We start from the raw sequence: 16,509 nt of genomic DNA on the forward strand, positions 1-16,509 counted from the left end.
TAAAAATATTTTCCATTTGCATTTTAGAAATATAAACAATTAAAAAATATTTTAATCAATATATTGTACCATCAAGCTTTAGCAGAGGCATTTAGAAATGCCTCCTTTTTTAGGTGTGCTGAAATGAATGTTTTGAAAAGAAAGCTGTGGGATGAACAAGCACAACAGAATATTAATAATGAAAAATGAAAGATGTATACAGGAACATATAAACAGTGTTTCTTCATCCTATTTTCCTCAGTGAATCATTCTTACTGTGCACCGTGATTAGAATTTCCCAGAAACCGAGGCAGAGCTTTTTCTGAAACTCGATCTCAGTGCTGTGCAAGCTTACATAAATTTGCTGGTGTCGTAAATATGTAAATAACTTTTATATGCAAAAAATGTGTGTGAAAACAGTATTAAAAGGTAATCAATGAGATCTATTTTAACAGTTGCTCTGGAAAAGGTTCTTATTTGATTATCTAATCAATAAGATTCCAGTCTAAACTGTTGCTATAGATGCAAATATGAATTTAGAAGCATAAAACAAAGGTATTAAAAATTATTTTTATTATAGCATTGCATGCCTACAAGAACTATAAATAAATACATTTTATTTATTTAATTTTTTAGACTCCGTTCTAATACACATTACAGAATCAGAGAAAAGAGGCAGTGTGTGTCAAATTCTGTTTCACTCATTAGCAGACTAGAACAGACAGAATTTGTGTATACTTGTACACATTGCGGTAACGGAGCATGTCGGGTTGTCTGTCTGTCTTTGTGGGCTAGCTGAGCAAGCGAGCTAGCGGCAATGGGCCAGCTGTTTCGCAGAATGAGCGCATTACTTCCAGGGAGAGACTAGCGCAGGACTGGGAGGGGGAGTTCTTAGAAAAGGCCTCAATAATTACCTTCAGCCTACTGCACCCTGACACTTGCACACTGAGCACATACTCACAATCAATGCAATCTCACCACAACAAACCACAGCCACACACACATATACACACGCTCACCAATTAAAAGGAAAGCGAACATAGAAACTATAACAACAGTAGGTTACAACACAAAACAAATAGAAACCTGAGGTCGCCAGCTTTCAGGAAGGAGCTTCTCGGTAGGATTGGCAGGTTTGTAAGTCAGTGCATGCTGGGAACTGGCAGGATGGCAAGGAGACTGGCAGTGTGCCATATGCAGTTTGGCTGAAGGCATTTTTTAATGGCCAACTGCTAATGGTGAAGTCTCTAGCTCTACCTAGTGTGGTGTTATACCAAATGATCGTCTTCATGCCTGTATTTCCTCTGTCCTTTGGCTCAGTCATCCTCTCCTTTCTTCTGTAAAATGCAAAATCGTGGCCTATAAAATAAAAAGAATAACAGTGTGTTTACCAGTATACTATAAACATGTAATACTGCTGACTTGGTACTTAATACTGCTTACTAGATTTGCCTACTAAGGTTGCATCAGTTTCATTTACAGGATTTTTTTTTTTTTTGTATGAAATAAGGAAAATTACAACAAATAATGGAGTGATGATCCAGCATGACTTGGACAAAAGCTCACACATTATATATATATATATATATTTTTTTTTTTTTTTTTTTGAAATCAGAATCTTAGCATGCCAATTTATATGAAACTTAATTATTATTATTATTAGTTAAAACATTCCATGAAAGACAAAGCCTAAGTACATATTTGCTATTGAGCAATAAATTCCACATTACTCATGAAATCACACTGTAACATGGACTGTCTAGGAACAAACATTCATGGAATGAAAATGTATTACTTCCAAATATTTTCCCACACGTTTGTCAGACACTTGCTAACTGAAATTAAGTAAATAACAAAATGAATATTTTCATTCACACAAAATAAATTTAAACATAACACACACACACATTAAAATATTCATTTATATGTACATATTATTTATATATATATATATATATATATATATATATATATATATATATATATATATATATATATATACACACACACACACATATACATACATACACACACTGAACAAAATTATAAATAATGTTTTTGCCCCCATTTTTCATGAGCTGAACTCAAAGATCTAAGACTTTTTCTATGTACACAAAGGGCCTATTTCTCTCAAATATTGTTCACAAATGTGTTACTGTGTTAATGAGCACTTTCTCCTTTGCCGAGATACTCCATCCACCTCACAGGTGTGGCATATCAAGGGGGGGGGTCTGAAAACCAGACAGTATCTGGTGTGACCACCATTTGCCTCACGCAGTGCAACACATCTCCTTCACATAGAGTTGATCGTGGCCTGTGGAATGTTGGTCCACTCTTCTTCAATGGTTGTGCGAAGTTTCTGGATATTGGCAGGAACTGGAACACGCTGTTGTATACGCCGATCCAGAGCATCCCAAACATGCTCAATGGGTGACATGTCCGGTGAGTATGCTGGCCATGCAAGAACTGGGATGTTTTCAGCTTCTAGGAATTGTGTACAGACCCTTGCAACATGGGGCCGTGCATTATCATGCTGCAACATGAGGTGATGGTCGTGGATGAATGGCACAACAATGGGCCTCGGGATCTCGTCACGGTATCTCTGTGCATTCAAAATGCCATCAATAAAACGCACCTGTGTTCGTTGTCCATAACATACGCCTGCCCATACCATAACCCCACCGCCACCATGGGCCACTCGATCCACAACATTGACATCAGCAAACCGCTCACCCACACAACGCCATACACGCTGTCTGCCATCCAGGTGCAGTTCTAGACCACAGTAACTGGGGGAGGGGCCAGACAGGGGCCACTTGAGCTTTTAGGGGGCACAATTTAAAAATTCATCCTAAACCTACTTTAAGTATTATTAATTCAGTCATTTTTCACCATGGCATGTATCATTGCAATCTCTAGAAGTAATCTATAACAATTTCAACTAAAATGAATATTTCATCATGTTTCATTTATTTTGACAAATAATTTTGTATGTCAGGGGCATCATTTTTGAGGGGCACGAGTGAGGGGGGTCTCTCATGCTTGTCATATGACACACAGCAGCCACAATACCAGTGTATAACTGATATAGGCTTATGTATTTTTTTTATTTTTTTATTCAAAATATTCCCAAAATATATCATGAAATATCTCGATTCTCAAATATGTGTAAGTAAATGCATTTTGCACCTTTATAGATTGTTAGTTGATCTATAATGGGCAAAGTAGCCTAATAGTGTAATATTAACTTTGCATAAACTTTGCTTTTTACTTAAGTACCAGATGTCATGCCATAAAATGAGTGTCATACCATAAACATAATACGACTGACTTTGTATTTTATGTGGATTTAATTAAAATATTGTAAGTTACTAATTAGCCCATAACACTTTCATTGTACAAAAAGAGCAAAGAACGTTTACATTAGCAAAGAACATTTTCACTTCAGTCCAGCAAGTTCAAGCACTCTCAAAAACTCCCATAATAATCTCTAAAGCCGTTTACACCGTGAAATGAATATCTTACTTACATTTGTACATCTTCACTTTGTTGTTTCTGAGGAGAGAATTCAGTCAGCGCGATGACGAAATACTGGTATACTGAAATACATCGCTTCTGTGATGACTCATCTGAACGCTTCTGATTGGTCCTTGCATTCATAAGCTCAACAGAATCGTATGTGATTCGTTATAATGCGTAGTACTTTAAAAACGTGTGTGTCTCTGGCTCTGTGCCAGCCAGCGAATGCAGATTTGAATTTAACAGCTGTTTTTCTTTTTATATAGTTTACAGGACAAACTGCGCATTTCACCCAAAATTATTTGGTGATGGTATATGATTCCAAATTTAGGGGCCAAAGGGGGCAAGCTTGTTGACAGGGGGGCTCATGAAAAATGGGGGCAAAAACAAAAGTGTTGCGTTTATAATTTTGTTCAGTGTATATTAAAAATATGTACTGTATTTGCATTATATATAAAATATAATTTTTTATTATGAAATAATATAATTAGTATTATACATATTAAAATTGTATTAAACAATTATAATAACTTTTTTTTACATGTAATAAAAATTATATATTTTTTCATATACATTTATTTTATAATTATTATTATTCTTTTTACTTATGTACGACTAAACATTTATTCACTACAGAAATGTATGTGATTGTTTACGATTTTTAATTCTTTTAAGATTTTCCGTGCTTTGAAGTCACAATTTTAATATGCACTGAATTTTCCAGGGTTTTTTTCCCCCTCTTATTTGCTATTGAGCAAGTAATTCCATATTACTCATACTCACACTGTAACATGGACTCTGTCTAGGAACAAACATTCATAGAATGAAAATGTATTACTCCCAAATATTTTTTCCCCAACATTTGACAGGCATTTGTAGCAAAACTTCACTGAAATGAAGAAAACATCAACAAAAAGGGCAGGTCACGTTAACAGAAGAACCTAACCTGTTGGTGAGGTCACAACGGGTTTCCAGATAAAGCAACCCTGGCCACATCTCCTCTATCAGCTGCTGAATGACTGGAGGATGGCATGGGGCAACCTCGAGGTAAACGCGCCTGGACAGACAAAGGCATTTAAAAGCATAAGAGAGGAAAAGATTGGGTGGACATTTTACGAAGTAAAAAAAATCTCGTAAGCCATTAGTCATGAAGAATAGTACATCTGAGACGGAAAATCTGAAAGCTAATGCTAGGATATAAACCTATTCAATAGAGGTTCTCGGTATCTATAAAAGGACAGCATGTGTCATTTCTACGAAAGAAACAAGTCTTGACTGGACACATAATAAGACACCCAAGGAAATCTGAAACCCTATTTAGACCACTTGACATTCACTGACTAGAAAAACGACACGTCCAATGCTCTCAGGCAATTACAAGTTTATCACTCATCTTTTCAGTGAAATGCTTATTAAATTTGTCATTTTACGGGCATGGAATATGATCACCTTACACAAGACAGGTTTTGCAACTCTCATCACCAAAGGCTAATTGTGTTATTTGTTATTGTGTATGCATGCGTGTATGTTTATGTCTTGTATGTACGGTCCCTGGAATACTGTTATCTACTGAACTACAGAGAACTGTGTAGCACTCGATTCCCTGAAGCATTTAAGATATGCTGGGAAAGCTTCTAAGTGCTAGCGCGATTATACCATACTATTTATACTGCATTCAGCTAAAAGGCCACTCAAATAAGAATATTCAAAGAGAACCAGTCGCTCTGCCAGACCACATATGATGGTTTTAGACAAACACACACTTCTTACCCTTGCTGAGTTAAGAGCTTCGAGCTCAGAGCCAGAATCGGGCGAATCACAGATAGCCCGTCCAAACCCCCGTCCAATGCACTGCGGTCTTCAAACCTTCAAGGGAAGAGGTGGGGATGGTTAAAAGGTTACATGAGACGTTCTCAAACATGCACGTCAAAGGTTAAAGCACATTTTGAGCGCGTCCGCATGTTGGCCTAACCTGAGTATCTCTGTTTGTAAAGTCTCCATGTCCTGACTGAGCAAGTAGGGAGGATTGCTGACTAGAAAGTCAACGGGGTCGCATTTGCTCAGTATCGCATCTGCGTCTGGGAATACAAAACACATTTAGTTCTCTCGCTGTCATATGCAATTATATATATATATATATATATATATATTAGTGGTGTCAAAATTAGTGCTTTAACGCAGGCGATTAATTTTCAGTTTAACGCGTTAAAACTATTTAAAGAAATTAACACAGGGGCGGGGCCTAGGGTTGGCCACCCCACTCACAACTGCTAAAGAATTGCATTTATTCAGATGCAGAACCTCTTTACGAACACATCAAACGGGAGACCTTTCAGACACGCACTCTAACTTCACTTCAGCGCCAATGAGCGCGGAAACGGTACAGGAGACGAGGAGCTTCAGTAGAACATCATTGAACTGCGCTCAGATGAGATGTTGGCAGGCCATATGTCAATATAAACCAATCTTCCTCTCCTGTCAGCCGTTATACAGGCCGGCGCGCGCTCTATTAGGCTATATTAAAGCCCGAATTAAACTACGAGTATGCAATTACAGTTATGTCATCAATTAAGCCAGTGGTTCTCAATTCCAGTCCTGGGGGCCCCCTGCTCTGCACATTTTGCATGTCTCCCTTTCTTAACACACCTGATTGAGATCATCAGCTCGTTAGTTCAGTTCATGGCTGTTAAATATGGGAGAGATGCAAAATGTGCAGAGCATGGGGCCCCCAGGACTAGAAGTGAGAACCACTAATTATTAAGCCATGAAGTTACAAAAAAGATGATTAAAGCTGCCTTAAAACTGTGCATATAAGTATTTATTATTTATGAGTCCCATTTAAAGCAGGATCAGATCCGTGCAGTATCAGTCAAGTTCAGCAGCGACAGTTTTTAAAGTAGCGGCCAAAATATCCTAGGCTAATAACCAGCTGCTGTGATGTAAATAAAAAAAAATCAATAAATAAAAATCAATAAATCAATCAGGAAATCAATAACTTATGTAGTTTTAAGCTTTATCTCAGTTTAATTTAGAATTTAGCGTTTGATGACTTTATTAAATTAGACTTTATTTTCCTGCTGAAGGGCTCAGGCTTCAGTTTTGCCATCACAGAAATAAATTACATTTTTTAAATTTATTCAATGAAAAGCTATTTTAAATTGTAAAAATATTTCACAATATTACTGTTTTTACTATATTTTTGATAAAATAAATGCATCCCTGGTGCGCATAACAGATTCTTAAAACTACTACTCAAATTTTGAACAGTAGTGTAAATATTATATATATAGTTTAAACTGTATCAGGTGCTATTTATATGTACATACAGTAGTAAGACAGTATTTGATTTTCTCATGCATGTATACTGTACTCACACGTACAGTATATGACGTATACAAATGGCTGTCAAAACACATATTAGTGTCAATGATCCATGAATCTCCTGAAAAGCCTCCATTTATGCCTACTAGCTCAATAAACAACTCGTTACCCAAAACAACACTTACTTTTTAACTAACATTTCTGCAGAAGTACCTGCATTTACATGGTCAGTGAAGTGCAGCGTTTAAAAAGCAAACAAGTTCATCTCAGAATCTAATAATAGTAATGTGGGTAGGCCACAGAGAGTTAAAAATCTGATATATAGCATTCAGGCTGGCTGTTTTTAATGCCATCTAGTGGGAAGAGAGGCACAAGCTTTAACAGGAAAAGCCTGATAAATCCCTGGAATTAGCAGAACATTTCCATGTCACTACCTTAGAGGACCTTCTAGGATTTGGGCTGAACCGTCTCGATTATCTACCAGCGCTCAAGTCACGCTAATGCTAAATCAATTATGAATGTTATGATAAGGCCCACAATGAATCTCTGAACTCTTTTTAGTTTCTTCACGGATTGTGGGTGGAAATTTTGTGGCATGTATTGGAATATGGACAACGGAGCTTATTACTGGCATCTGAAAGCATGATGAAATTTAGCCACAGTATTTAGTAAATAAACATACAAGGAGCGTGGGATGTGTTTTGAATGACTGACATTCAAGTTTTACAGAATCCGTGGAGCTTACTGTGGAATTCAGAGCTGTGGATTACGTGCAGGTCTGCTTGTGACTAATGCGCTTTTCACTTCGGCCAGTCATAACAAACAGAGAGAAAATCAAGGAAATGGGACAATCAAAGATGCCAGTCACTCCCTCATACTGCAGTTCCTCTCTATATACTAAACAGAAACCAGCAAAGAATCAAAATTACACATGCAACACACATTTAGTCTTGACCTGGCTTTAATCTCCCTATGGCATTTCTTAAAGAGAAAGAGAGAGAAAAAGACACTTTCCCTAAGAAATATTTCCATTCTGTCAGCTTTTGTCAAATGAACCTTAACCTTCATTTATTCAAATCTGTCAGGCAAGATTCAAGATCAAGACGAACACACAAACAGCGCGTTCTACTTAGAAAGGCTACCTGAATCCAGATGATTGAACAGTTTAGCGATACACTTTGGGGTTTGTGTTCCATCTAAATTCATTATCATTTGGATCTTAAAAATTACATTTCATGGTTCTCCTCATAAAAATTCAATTTCATGACGATTACGTAGGTAATAGATCTCGATAGCTTATTCCTGAGAACCATTTTATAACCATTATTAAAGGAAATACTCAATCTGGTGACCAAAATATCATGTTATTTTCAGTTTAGAGCCACAACCGTCCATGTGAAAGCAAAATATGAGCCTGAGGCCTCGGTTTTTATATTTACACATTATTATCATGCGAATAATCACAACTGAATTATATACATATGTATGTGTGTTTTATTATTTGTTAATATATAATGTTGTGTTACAAATTTAAATACATAGTTATATTCATATTATGTATCTGCGTTATGTTACTGATAAGTTTGCAATAAAATGTTCTTGGGACATTTGTATGTTAAAAGCTGTTAAAAATTAATCACCAGATAACAGTCAGTGACGTAAAATAGGCAAGTTGACCAGAAATGACGTTTGTTGTGTGCTACGGTGCCCGTGAGGTGACATGGTCGGTTCACTTAGTTTTGTCGTGGCCACGAGATCATTTTGTCGAGGTAACGACATCCTTACATCGTGGCCTCGAGATGCTATGTTAAGGGAACAACATCCATTTCTCGTGGCCACGACTTCTTATGCTGAGGGAACGACATATTTTTATTGTGGCCACGAGTTCAATGCGTAAACAAACCTGCGTGATCATAGCAACACGGGATTATCAGATATTATCATAAAACATTTTTATTAACATTAGACATTTAATATTTGTATAGGCTATTATTATTACTATTATTATTACATTAACTTATAGGGTTATATTTTTATATTTGTTATACATGCTTATTTCCCCTTTCAATTTGTGTATCGCTTTACCTAGTTAACGTTTTGTGTAATTATGCTATATTTGCTAGCCTACCATATATTTTGCAAATACTGTGAACGTTTGACAAGTATGCCAATAAAGTTTTAACATTATGATTGTATTTATGCCCGTGTGTGAGATAAATGAGCATTTGTGTTTTCATTTACAAATGAAATTACGTGAATGATTAATTCTTCAATGAAACACTATATAGAATTTATGGTCTATTACTTAGCAGAAATAAAATTAAATAAAGCTTATGTTAAATTTAAACTGCATTCCAGAATAAATTCTGTTATGATGTCATGGACATGACAAAACTAAGTGAACGATCATGTCACCTCGCAGGCACCGTAGTGTGCTGACCAAAAATTGCCACTTTCGCAGGAAGTCAGTCTCACAATAATAATTAACTGTTATGTCTAGTCATTGCTGAGTGGGATTTTATCTGTCATTTGAGTCACTCTTACCCTTAATCACATCTAAATGGAGAACATCTAGTCTGTCCTGCAGACCCAGTCTGGAACAAACAAAAGAGGATAATGACACATATGGAAGAGTCAAAATAATAAATCATCAAGTAATAAAGATCCAAATATAGAAGCTTTATATAGTCAAAGGTGCTGGTGGTCACCTGTTTGCATTTTCCGTTGTAAGACATACTGCTGTCTGGCTTTGATCCAAAGCAAATACCCTGAGCTTAAAGAATCATGGGTACAGATGTTACAGATGACATGCTACATTACTCGGAAGAGCAAGATAAATAATTAGAAAAAAAAGACAAAGTGCAAACCTGTGGAATGCTGCGTAGTAAACTAAGAGAGATGGCTCCAGATCCACAGCCCACCTCCAAACATCGTAAATCAGTCATGTGTGATTCCTCCCGTATCAACCGGAGGTCCTCGAGAACCAGACTAACCAGCTCCTACACAAACCAGCAGGTCCAAATGGAAATAAATGTTTTCAAACACACAGTCAGTGTTTATCCAAAAAGTCACGTCCATTTGAAGTCCACTCTCAGTTTGTTGCAAAATTCAGACACGTGCTAACTAGGTCACTGAAGTTTTTCACCTCTGTTTCAGGACGAGGTATGAACACAGGAGGCTTCATCTTCAGGGTCAGGTCTCTGAAGTCCCATTCCTCAATCACATACTGTACAGGCATCCTAAAAGCAAAACACATCGACAAAGGTCAATAAGCAATCTATCTTCTGGTGTTTCTGGTCTTTTTCATGAATCAGCTACAGTACTTTTAACTACATTATATCAGTCCCAAATATAGAGTGAGATAGCAAACATTTTATTTTGTTTTGTGAATTTTAGGAAATATTGTATTAAATGTGTTAATTTATTTGTTCAATTTTGTTTACATCTCATCGTTTCTTAATTTAATTTATACAATCTTTGTGGTAACAATCTTGTATTTGCTAACATTAGTTAACTAGATCAGTTAAAATGAACTAAAAATGAAAAAAAAAAAAAAACTTTAGGTAATGTTAATTTCAATATGTAATAACGCATTATTAAAATCAAGATGTATCTGTTAATATTATTTAAGCTAACATGAACTAACCAACAGCTGTATTTTTAAAGACTGTATCTAAAGTATTGTTTATTGCTATTTCACACAGAAACTAACCTTAAATAATGTGGCCTTATTGTAAACTGTTACCAATTTTGTTCGCATTTCTTTTTTCATTTTATTATTTGCATACATACCGGTTGAAAACTAGTTTTGTCCTTCAGTAGACATAAATACGACATGATCAGTGGGTGGAAGTTAAAAGTCCTCGGAAATGGTTTAGTGATAATCTAAAGAGAGTAAATGAATAACAAATAACATTTTAAACTAAATTCAAAATAACTTAAATGAAGTTCTGTGAAGGCCTTCACATGTGTGCACAGGGTCTTAATCATTAAAAACTCAGTAAAGTTGTAGTGAAATGTAGTACCTTGTGAGGCGTTTGGAGCATAATTCCCACACTCTTTCTCTCTCCCGGTCAGTCAGGGTGTCTCTCAGCCTTTTCCTCTGCACACATTCCAGCTTTCAACAAAGACAAGGACACAGTGTCATGGAAAGGGAAATAGATATTCCTTTGATTTTGTAAAGAGGAGGGAATGGGAGTGAATTTAAAGCTAATTTCTTAAAGTACTTAACTTTTTATTTTTTATTTTTTTTATTATAATAAATTATTATTTTACACACACTAAACGCCTGCATTAGTTGTACAATAGATTTTTAGTTGTATTGGTATCAAAACAAAATAAAATTATCATATGTATCTCTCTCTATATATATACATAAATGTCTTATGGAACTTTTACATTATATCAAAACTTGACGAGCCAGAAACTCACAGTTTTTTCGCCTAGTACATGAGATATGATGTACTGGCTTGAGAGAACAGGCTCTGAAATGCCGTGCAGTGTGAAGTGTTGAGCCCACAGTCTGATCGCCTGCTCTGCTGTGATACCGCAGTCTGCTGGAGGAGCAACAGCGCCCTCTGCTGCACTTGACCACAGCCTCACAACACTCTGAAATACAACCAACAACAGCGCATCAAAAAAACAAAACAAAAATTAAAACACGCACATTGTCAGTGCCGTAGTCATACAAATGTATATCTCACAGTTTTTGCTTATTTGATTAGAGTGACTAATTTAAATGCATAAGAGATTAGGCACTTACTCTGTGTTTTGACGCTACACTGAGTCTGTGCATTAATCGATTGAGAAACCAAATCGTCTTGAACATTATCGTTCTGTACTATAAGCTAATCAGGCTAATAATAAACGTTGAACTGCTATAACATTCGTGGAATAACTGTCTGAAGAAATTATGTAACTTGCATCATGTTTTAGCCTTTTGATCCAAGTAACATGAGATGCCATGTGCACCGAATGTCCGAATCCATCTTATGAGTCGGATCATTTGAATCAGTTCAACGAGTTGACAAAATGATCGTTTTGAATGATTCATTTACAAACCAAAGCGGCCTTGTTTCACTCATTAATTAAATTGATGCTTTTCAGTTTACATACTCTTTCATCCCGTGACCTGGAAACCGGTTATCACTACAGACGCCAATTCTTAACGACGAGACAAAAGACGAAGAGGAAAATATAGGCTTTTAGAAGAGTTAGGATCGACAATAAACAGGTGCTTTTTTGGTCGACACATTTGAAGCACGCATAAATCTCTTTCCCTTCACATCCAGTACAGCAATGTTAAGTCACGTTTTATATTATAATATACCATAACTTCCACATATTTCAACAGGAAATCTTGCTTTATTACGATTAATTTTTAATAGACAAATGAAACTTGCATGCTAATTTATGAAATAAGGCACACTGACTAATTCACTATCCCGAGAACGCTCAGACCTGTCCGTTTCGTAGTGAGCTGATAGTAAGTGCATTTGAAGCACCGACTACCAATATTTGTTTGATGGGGCGAAAAAATACTTTAATGAACAACATTATGTCGCTAAAAACGACTTGATTGTAATGGATGTCAGGTTCTACTGCAATGACGTAAAAGTATACACGAATCATTTCTTGACATGAACTGTTCAAATGAACCGATTCGTGTACATGAAGCGGACTTCCTGTCACTAGTGCGCATCGATGCTTTTACAGATTTCAAAATAAAAGCCATAATACAATAATGCGGCAACCAAACGAAAGGGACAAACCTTTTCAATGAAAACGCTGTGTTTTGCCTATTATGTTTATGCTACACTCTGTAATTAAATGTGTTGAACTGAATATAATTTTACGCTTTACCCCCAACTGTGTGATCTGAAATGACCACTAGAGAGCGCAAGTGCATTAATTCACTTTTAAAGGTGCTAAATATTAGGTTTTAATTACATATCATATAATAAACTTAATTTAACTCAAACTGAAAACCACTTAAAGTCCATGAATTCTTGCTTGGGGTACAACAGGTCTAAACCCCCAACCCACCCCATTTTTTTGCGTAATATGACAAAAAATAAAAATATTGATGGAATAACATGTTTTTTGAACTACTAGAAACTTTGTGACACATCTATGCCCCAAATGTGCCTCTTTTCCTGATACATAACACCTATGTTATTGGTCAATTGTTTATGTACATCTTAGAGCTCAAATTTTAGTTCATGCATATTGTCCAGTATTGTGACAACACAAACTTCAAAGACAGAAGTTTTGAAAGGACTTGTTGTCTGCAGTCTGAGTTCGAGAAGAGAGAGCTGCAGAGATCACGTGAGGAGAGATTGGGGGATGGAGGACTGGTGCTGTCAGCCAGATGGGACTGATTGTTATTGTGTGCTGCAGGGGTTGCAGTGAGTGTAGCCTCAGTCTATTTGTGAGCAGCACTACACATGATTTAAACTGTAAGTCCTGTGTTTCCCCCGAAACATTGTTTCATTGTCTCAGGCATGAGTCAATAAAAATGAGACTGAGAGAAGTGTAGAAGTGAATTAAAGAGGACAGAAGAACATAAAGGGGGTTAAAGTACAATATCAAAGGAATGAAAATGTTTCAAAGTATTCAAAAAAAAAGAAATAGCGAGAAAAAAACAGAAACATGTAGCTTTTTAGACACTTTTTTTATTTATTTTTTTGTCCTTGAAGCAAATCTGTGATAATAGCTCACAGCGTCTGTGTAATTAAGGGAAACTGGTAATGCCTGCCAGGAAAAGTAAGAATGCACTGGTTTCATGGCCTGTGATACTCTACAGTTAAACTCAGACAGTTAACCATTTAAAGAAACTACCACAAATGCTACTGTTTGTCAGACCTAAGTGATCATGATGAAGTTAATCATAACCTTAACCACTATGGAGAGTGCAAAGTATTTTAAAGCAGGTTTTTTTTTTTTTTTTTTTTTTAAGATTTTTGATGCCAAGGGTCCCGAAGTGTGATGATTTTCTTGCAAGAGACCCCCTTTCTAAAATATAAAGGTAGTTATTTATTTTTATGCATTAAAGACCCATTTATACTGTGAGAAAAAGCATGGTATTATAAAGATATGTTGTTTGCAAAAATTAAATAATTGTTTTTATTTGTATATTGTTACTGTACTGAAGCCAAGGCAACCTATTAAATATTATGCAAATAAAAATACTGATTTTGTTTTTTTCAACCCATGTTACAGTAATGTAAATGTAATTTAATAAATCCAATTCAGTGTAAATTTATTGGCAATGTATTGTTCCAGAGCTGTTGGCAGCTGTTAACTTTGACAATCCAAAAAATACATTTTCGTGTTTAAACATTTTGTAAAATCTTGTAAACATACTGTGTTAATTGTGACATATCAGTTCGAATATATGCCATATCTGATACTGTGGGCATCACCAACCGCCTCCAACACATCTCTCATTCTATCTATCAATCTTCCTCTTGTGCTGTTTTTCTTTCTCATTTTTCTTCTATCTGTCACACGATCTACGCTAGACCAGCTACATCTAGATAAAATGCACAGTGCAGTATCCTGATAGGGTCTTGTGAGTAGAAAGTGTTTCACATGTAAACACAATATTGCTTTTTGTTTATATTTTAAAAAACATGAATATAAAAATGGTATTATATTTAAAACAAATGACCTAACCCATTCTTTTATTATTCTTGTTTGTTCTAGAGCTTTGAAAGGAAGAGTTGGAGTTTGAAAAATGACAGTCTGAAATTGGCCAAAGACATTTCCAGATGCCATTTCCCCATCCTTTAAACTGTCTCCTCCTAATAAAACAAGTGGCAAAACACCAAAAGGAAAAGATAATGTTAGTTCTTTTACATCGTTATTTACATTAATGTTAATGCCAGAATGTTGAACTGATTTTAAACTGCATAATATTTTTCTCTATTGCAAATATGACAGAAATAATCTAAACTGGATTTATTTCACAATGACAGGGAATAGCCCACTGCAGCTGAGTGCCAGATGTGGATGATAAAAGAATGGGAAGTATATGCAGGACATATTTAGGATTTCTAACCTGCTCTTGGTATTATACTTTGGTTGTAGCTGTGATTATATATAGCAATATTTCTGAAGGATTTTGTCTTGTTTCACTGAGTATGTGTTGTACTGATTATAAGCAGCTGAAGGTAAGATTTCATCTTAATCCTCTAATTTCCGTAATATAAATATGTAGCATCAGATACTGGTCATATAATCGAAAGAAAACATAAAACTGTACATACAAATGTTTTTCCAGCTTCTCAACTTGTCCAAATTTCATTCATCTTCAGTGGTCTAATACCCTGGCAGCGGTCCAGACAGCGTCCTCTATGGCACATATATTCTCAGCAGTGACTCATTCTGGTGTTTTGAGCCTCCCGGAGGAAGCTCTCTTTCTCTCTCTGTAATTCTTCAAGCTGAAATACTGAGAAGAACCTCACAATGCTGCTTTGTCCCTCAAAAACACTGAAGTCATAGTTTCCCAGGCTGCTGCCCCCTGAGATGCCTAGAAGTGAAGAAGCAAGAGGAGGGGCGCAGAGCTTGGTAAATTGCTTGCAAATTTTTTGGCATGAAAAAAACAACAACAAAAAATGGTACAATACATTCTTGTGCCCCTGTAGGCATCTTCATTGCCCCAATATAGCCGATGATGTTCTATAAAAGAGAACAGCCTCCTTCACTTTGCTAAATGAATGAAATTCAGAATTTAAGAATTGCTTTCCTTTGAATTCATGAGAATGAATCTGAATTGAATTGGCACCAACCTGTTTGTCTCTATCTATCTATCTATCTATTAGGGGTGGCACGGTACACAGGTGTCACGGTTCGGTACCTACCTCGGTGCGGGTGTCACGGTTCGATACGATTCCGGTACAACAGGGGAAAAAAAAAATCTACTATGCTCAGTTTCTTTTCATTTATTTTGAACAGACAGTAATGCAAATTAAAATAAATTTACATGTTATATAAAATCTGTTTTGTTTTCATTGTGATTGTACACAAATAAAAGCAGACCTTTATACAGCGATTATTAATAAGACAATAACTGTTTATAGTTGATTCTGCTGTTATAAGGAAACAGTTGAAGTGATCGCGCTGGAGCGTACACACACACACACACACACATCAGTTCCAGCATTTCTAACTTGACAGCGCAGTTGGTACTTTATCAAAATAAAATACAGTGAGTCAAACATCAGCGCACCTGCCTCTGTGTCACCGTTGGAACGCGACTGAAGTACATTTACATAATAAATAATAGTTTAGCATTCAGATACATTACATCGCAAATATGGAAATATTATGGAATATTTGGATTCGTGCCGAAGGAGAGAGGTAGGATACATGAGCACAAACCTCCATTTCGCAAACAGTTGACTGCGCAAGCCTTTAAATTATACTCCTTTGTCAGTCTATGTGAGAGATGCATTCAGAATCAGCACATGGTCACTGTCTAGTACGGGGCTTTGTTTTCAAGTGCGCAACTCATGGCATTCGCTGTTCTTCTGCTGGCGGTTATCAAACAGCGTTGCGTTACTGCGGGCGCCCCCTTCTGAATTGAGGGTGAATTGCCTGTATTCGTCGTAAGGCTTCATGCACCGAACCGAGATGTCAGTACCGTGACGGTTCGGTACGAATACATGTACCGTGCCACCCCTACTA

The 16,509-nt window shown here is 36.2% G+C and overlaps 1 protein-coding gene and 1 long non-coding RNA gene across 3 annotated transcripts; one reads left to right on the plus strand and one right to left on the minus strand.

Moving 5' to 3' along the window:
- Positions 1-529: 529 nt before the first annotated feature.
- Positions 530-12,468, minus strand: hemk1 (HemK methyltransferase family member 1). 2 transcript variants are annotated; one of them, XM_058778035.1, is made up of 11 exons: positions 12,280-12,468; positions 11,251-11,427; positions 10,845-10,936; positions 9,965-10,058; positions 9,687-9,818; positions 9,528-9,592; positions 9,364-9,413; positions 5,471-5,576; positions 5,269-5,364; positions 4,445-4,555; positions 530-1,338 (listed from the first exon to the last, which is right to left on the minus strand). In XM_058778035.1, the coding sequence occupies exons 1-11, from the start codon at positions 12,448-12,450 to the stop codon at positions 1,296-1,298; spliced, it is 1,137 nt and encodes a 378-aa protein (XP_058634018.1). In that variant the 5' UTR covers positions 12,451-12,468; the 3' UTR covers positions 530-1,295. The 2 variants fall into 2 exon arrangements, with proteins under 2 accessions (XP_058634018.1, XP_058634019.1); XM_058778036.1 differs by lacking the exon at positions 12,280-12,468 and adding an exon at positions 11,582-12,208.
- Positions 12,469-13,777: 1,309 nt separating this feature from the next.
- On the plus strand, positions 13,778-15,666 carry LOC131541956 (uncharacterized). Its single transcript, XR_009271633.1, has 4 exons — positions 13,778-13,846; positions 14,343-14,392; positions 14,527-14,665; positions 14,799-15,666. It is a non-coding gene; the product is annotated as an uncharacterized LOC131541956 (long non-coding RNA).
- Positions 15,667-16,509: the final 843 nt, after the last annotated feature.

Source organism: Onychostoma macrolepis, chromosome 06 (assembly GCF_012432095.1).
Source record: "Onychostoma macrolepis isolate SWU-2019 chromosome 06, ASM1243209v1, whole genome shotgun sequence".
Lineage (NCBI taxonomy): Eukaryota > Metazoa > Chordata > Actinopteri > Cypriniformes > Cyprinidae > Onychostoma > Onychostoma macrolepis.

Bases quoted from the DNA above. Each gene is read 5' to 3' on its own strand.
- hemk1 (XM_058778035.1), bottom strand. From the start codon at position 12,450: ATGATTCGTGTATACTTTTACGTCATTGCAGTAGAACCTGACATCCAT. The intron at 5,365-5,470 runs GTTAGGCCAACA...CTTCCCTTGAAG, and splicing joins TTACAAACAGAGATACTCAG to GTTTGAAGACCGCAGTGCAT. The intron at 4,556-5,268 runs GTAAGAAGTGTG...TTGTCTGTCCAG, and splicing joins AAGCTCTTAACTCAGCAAGG to GCGCGTTTACCTCGAGGTTG.